This window comes from Balearica regulorum, chromosome 14 (assembly GCF_011004875.1).
Source record: "Balearica regulorum gibbericeps isolate bBalReg1 chromosome 14, bBalReg1.pri, whole genome shotgun sequence".
Taxonomy (NCBI): Eukaryota; Metazoa; Chordata; class Aves; order Gruiformes; family Gruidae; genus Balearica; species Balearica regulorum.
Window position 1 is genome coordinate 1,753,443 of NC_046197.1, and position 5,536 is coordinate 1,758,978.

Below are 5,536 nucleotides of genomic sequence, written 5' to 3' on the forward strand. Positions count from 1 at the left end.
ATGGATGCCAGTGTCCTCACCCTCCCGCGCCAGCCCACAGCTCTCTCACACACACACCAACCCCTTTTATTGTTGTGTCAGAAACCACAGCAGCGGCAAACACCGAGAGAGTGGGGATAGAGGCTGCCCAAGACCCCACTGCCAGGACAAGCCCCCACAAACACCACCTGGGGAAGGGGTCCTCAGAGCCAGCTGGGCTAGAGCCAGCCTGCGGAGGTGAGCCTGATGCCCAGGAGAGGACCTGGGAGGGGGTTCCCTGAGATGGGGGGGTCACACAAAGCCTGGAAGGGCTTGGTGGGCTAGAGTGGGCCCAGCATGATTGCAGGGCTGGCAGAGCCAGACCTCAGGCCAGAAAGGGTCGATCTGAGCCCTGTGCTGTTGCAAAGCCTGGGCAGCACCCCCATAGAACCCCCTACTTTTGGACCTTTGAGGGACACGCCTAGAAGGTCTTATGGTGGTAAAGGGACATCCTGGTACCAGAAAAGCTCTTTCCAACCCCATGAAGCATTATTCTGCCTCTCTCGCCCTGCCCAGCCTCTCCTCAGGGCACCCCCTCCCACTGTCAGCTCTACCTCTGGCGTGGGGACATCTCCATGGGCTACCATAGCCCCAGCACAAGGGGACCAGAGTGCTCATCCTCCCTCTTTCCAGCACCCGTGCTACAGGTTCCCATGGGACACCACCCTACTGCATGGGTAGGGAGGGGTCTGTGACAAAAGAATTGGAGAGCAGACATGACTATTTGGGGCCAAATTCCTGCCCGTGCCCCTTGGCTGCCAAGCCCCAGCTTCGAGGGGGGTCCCCCCGCAAGAAGGCTGTGATGAGGGCTCAGGCTTCGTGGTCACTGGTGCTCAGGTGGTCCTCGGGCAGCCCCGTCTCATCGATGCTCTCCAGTGAGTCGGCGTGCTGCACCGAGAGCTCGGCCAGGCTGACGCTGGGCAGTGTGTTCTGCTCCGGGTACACCCAGGGCTTGTAGCCTGGGTCGTGCTTGCATTTCCACTCTGGGTACTTCAGTCCAGCCTTGTAGATCTTCTTCATCGCCTGTGGGCAGAGCGGGACCAGCCCTTCACAGTGCCCCAAGTCCCCAGTGGGGATGGAGCCACCCTGGTCTGTGGGCATGGCTCCCAGCTCCCCCATTGCTTGCTTTTTGAGGGTGCTGGGAGAGGATAATGGCCTGGCTCGGACCATATAGCCCCAGCAGCATGCCCAGTGCATGCTCTGCAAGCCTTGGGATACCCAGCACCTGTCCTGTGAGCCCTGAGTCACCCAGCACCCATCCTGCCCCTACCTAGGGGCCTGCTTCAGGGCAGCTCATCCCTGATGCCCACGCATCCCACCGCTGACCATGCACCCTGCTTACCTTCGGTGCCACAAACTGGGAGACGCGGTTCACCACCCACTTTGGCAGAGAGCCTGCAAAAGCCCAAAGCCCCGTCACTCAGCCAATATGGGCTAGCCCCAGAGGAGGGTCCTGCAGCCCCCCAAGCCAGACTGAGCCCCCCTAGGCCTGATGGCACCTGCCCCAGGCTGTGCCCTGGGAGGAGATCCCCTTCTTCCCTGAGCACTGCCCACTGCCCTTCGGACCTCTGGGTGATGGAGACCCATGGTGGGTGAGATCTGGGGGTACAATGGGACCCATCCCTGAGGAGGCATGCTGCACCCTTCCCTCCTGCTGGCACTCACCACGGGGGTCCACCTGGGTGAGATAATAGAGGACGCAGGCACTGGCACCATTCGCCTTGATCAGGTAGCCTGTCTGCAGGGACACGGCCCTCACAAAATCCTTCCGGGGTGGGTATTTCTGCAGAGAGATGCCGTGCACCTCAGAGCCTGCCTGAGCCGCTGCCCAGCCCTGCCTGTGCCCGCTGTTCCATAGGCTCAGCACCCCTGCAAGGGCTGGGGCCGGCCGGGGGCTCACCGGGTGCTTGACGCTATAGTTGATGATCATGTAGTCGTTGCCCAGGGGCAGCCAGGAGCGCAGGGTGACAAAATCTCGGTTCTTCAGGGGGCTCGGGCATTTCCCTGTGGAGAGACCCCGTTACACCCTGACCTGCTGCCCCCACGGCCCCGCATCCCTGCACATGGCTGTGGGGTCAGGGAGAGGGGCCCTGGGGGCTGCTCACAGGAGTAGTATCCCACATCAGCGTTTACAGTCAGGCGCCCGATGTCATAGGTCTCAATCATGTTCGAATCCCATTTCTTGCGGTAGCGGGTGTCGTGCAGTACGTCATAGAGCGTCTCGGCAGGGACATCCTTGCAGGAGATGCGAGTCTGTGGGGAGAAGGGCTGTTGGGCAGGGGTGCAGCACCAACCCCAGAGCACAGAGCTGTGCCTATCTGAGGATGAGGACTTCAGGCTGTTTCTGTGTGTGGTGGTGTTCCCCTGTGCTGCTATAAAGCCACATACATGTGTGCCATGGAGGATGCTTGGCAGCCGTGGTGCAGGGCATGTCCCTGTGTCTGCTCCAGGACAGCCCAGGCAGAGCCACCATGCAGCACAGTGCAAAGGCAGGAGAGCAGTGGGTGTAGAAGGACCCTCTGCCCTCAAACGGGGTGGTCCAGGCTCTGGTGCCTGGGTGCCCCAAGCCCACCCCTGTCCCCTCACTCCATGTTGCTGCAGAACAAGCAAAGGGACGCTCCTGCCCTGGCATGATGCTCTCAGGCACGGGGTCTGCTCTGGGGAGGCTGGCGGGGCCCCGGCTGTAACTGGAGCTGTGGAGCTGCCCGACCGCACTGACAAGTGCATTATTGATGAAGCTGGCTGCCTTGCTCCTCTCAATGCCAGGAGGAAGGAGATGTCATCTGCTCCTCGTTAGAAGCCTTGCATCTTTGATGAGGTGTTTGGCAGTGCCATGTAATTGGAGATGGCCCTCTGAACGTTTCAGGTCCCATCAATCTCAGGCAAGCTTTCCCCGATGGCCTGGGTGACGGTTTCTGCCTGGTGTGCTGGACTTGTGCCCAGGACAGGCTTGGAGATGTGCTGCGCTCCACAGGGCACCATGGAGGAGAGTGTGGGAGCACCCAGCTCCCTCCTTCTGCTCCCTGTCCCCAGCCACCCCCTCCCAGCTGGGTCTGGAGGTGCTGCTGCTGTTGGGTGAAGGATGCCTCCAGCTGGAGGTGGAGCTCATGGTCCTCCTGGGCTCCTGGAAGCTCCAGTTATCACGCTGGGGCCATCTCAGCCTTGCACCCCCGAAATCCCCCACTAAAGCCTGTACACCAAGGATGAACAGAGGCTGTGCAGCAGCCACACCAGGCACAGCAGCAGGTGGTCAGCTGGGATGGGGAAAGCACAGAGCCCCAAACCAGGCCATCCACAGTGAATTCAGGTAGAAAAAATCCAAACCTCGAACTGTTCAGGGACTCTTCAGGTTAGGCCTGCATTAACAGAAAGACCGGGGGTCTTCTGACGCCCAAGCCACAGCCTGTACAGCTCAGGTCTCCTGCCCAGACTGGGTGGCATCCTCCATCCCTCCTTTCGGGAAGGGTCCTGGGCAGTGCTAACCCCTGCATGATGCCCAAGCCCTGTCCAGAACGGAAAAACCACATCAAGGAGATATTCCTTGTAATGAGCCAGGCTGGGCAATGATGCCCCTGAGCCTGCCTGGGGTCCAGCCAACCAGGCTGGTCAAGCATGATTTGCCCTTGGTAGGTCCCTGCTGCTGTTCCCACTGCCCTTGTCCTTCAGGACATGGCTTCCAGGAGGATGTTCTCCATCACTTTCTCAGGGACAGAGGTGACACAGCAGCCCATAGTGCCCTGGAGCATCCTTCTTGCCTTTCTGGAAGATCGATGTGACATATGCCTCTTCCCAGGGACCTCCTGCAGTCACCAGAACTTTTCAAAGAGACATTGGCCAGACCCCTTAGCACCCCTGGGCACATTCCACCTGGTCCTCTGCACTTGTGCATGCCCAACTGGTTGAGTGCTCCCTGATCCTAGCCCAGAAGCTCTTCCCTGACTCACTGCGACAAGGTGGTGTGTATTGCAGCTACAACTCAGCAGAGAGCACCGCTCCTCCTCCTCACCTTCACCCTGAAGGGCCTCTATCCATGGCAGCATTGCAATTGTGTGCCCAGCTCCTCCTGGTGTCTCCCCAGCTGCATGCACTGGTGCACAGGCACCTGAGATAAGCTGCCAGTTACTCTGTGTTCAGGAGAGTGGTGCAAGAGCCTCCTGTACAGCATACTGTACCCAGGTGCCTCCTCACTACCTCCCCACACCGCCCCTGCTCTTCAGATCGTAGTAACCATTCCCTGACACTCCTGGGTGAAAGCTGTCTTTGTCAGGTTGGCTGTCCTGGAGGTAAGATGCTCTGGCCCTACTTACTTAGGTGGATCCCATCCCTGCCCAGCGTTCCTGATCCTTGGTAGCCAGAAAAGCCAAAGCCCTGCCCGCAACACCAGCCATGGAGCCAGGCACTGACCCGCAGGATGCTCCCATGCAGGGCTTACCCCGTGATGGGGCTCCCATGCCCCTCTCCCCTAGCACCCTGTAACCACTCCTGATGTACTCAGGGTCCCCTGGCAGTGCCATGTGGATGAGCAACAAGGTGTCACAGCCTGAGGGATGGTTGAACCTCGTTAGTCACTCTGCAGCATCCCAGATCTGGCCCCTGGCAAGCAGCAAAGCTCCTGAGACAGCACATGGGGGTACTTAAACTCTCCAGGATGCTCATTGAGTGCAGGATGAGCGGTCATGTGCCTCAGGATGGTGTGTCTGGGAGAGAGGCACCAGAGAGGCATCCCGCCAGTCTGTCTGATGCCCCGGGTGCTCCCAGCAAGGCCATCTCCATAATGTAATCGATCCCAGGGCCTTCCCGCCTATGCCTGGATCAAGGGCAGCCGCAACGTGAGCCCACAAGTGTGCGTGCATGGCAGAGCACTGCAGCAGGCATCCCGGCAGGTCGAGAGGCTAAAGCCGCGGGGCAGGCAGGGAGAGCTTGCAGAGCAGCATGCCAGCTGGGGAAGCACCTCTGCGGGACTAACCCTGCTGGCACTGGGAGCAGCAACACCCCCAGGCAGGCTTGACCAGGGTGCTGTGCACCCCCAGGGATGGGCCAGCACCCCAGGGACCCTCAGGAGCAGCTGGGCACACAGCTGGGGCAGGGAGGGGTTGGCAGTCCTGCAGCCGCCAGTATCTGCTTACCTTGATTTTCTGCACGGCGCAGCTTTCCTCCTGGCCCTGACTCCACACGGTCACGCCAGCCTTGTTATACCGACAGTGCCAGCCCTCCAGGCTCTCGCACTGATCCCTGAAGGAGCTGAAGTCGGAGTCATCTGGGATATAAACCATCTCCCCTCCTCTGGACATGGGGCTGAGCAACCAGACCCAGGATGCAGGCACCAGCTGCAGGCAGGCTCCTTCTGCCTCACCTCCCAGGGAAACCTGGCTTTGCCCTTGAGCTCTGCCTCACCGGGTGCCTGCTGCAGCTCACATCATCCTCCGAGCCCTGAGCCCGTGTCTCTGGAGTGGACACTGGCTGCCCAGGTACACCCGGATGGGCAGAGACCTCCAACCACCCCGGCCACGCTGTGCTG

At 60.3% G+C, this 5,536-nt stretch overlaps 1 protein-coding gene across 1 annotated transcript; it reads right to left on the reverse strand.

The window, feature by feature from the left end:
• Positions 1-713: 713 nt before the first annotated feature.
• LOC104643378 (START domain-containing protein 10) lies at positions 714-5,334 on the reverse strand. Its single transcript, XM_010312679.2, has 6 exons — positions 5,145-5,334; positions 2,124-2,271; positions 1,919-2,022; positions 1,684-1,801; positions 1,361-1,413; positions 714-1,041 (listed from the first exon to the last, which is right to left on the reverse strand). The coding sequence occupies exons 1-6, from the start codon at positions 5,307-5,309 to the stop codon at positions 829-831; spliced, it is 801 nt and encodes a 266-aa protein (XP_010310981.2). The 5' UTR covers positions 5,310-5,334; the 3' UTR covers positions 714-828.
• Between the last annotated feature and the right edge of the window lie 202 nt (positions 5,335-5,536).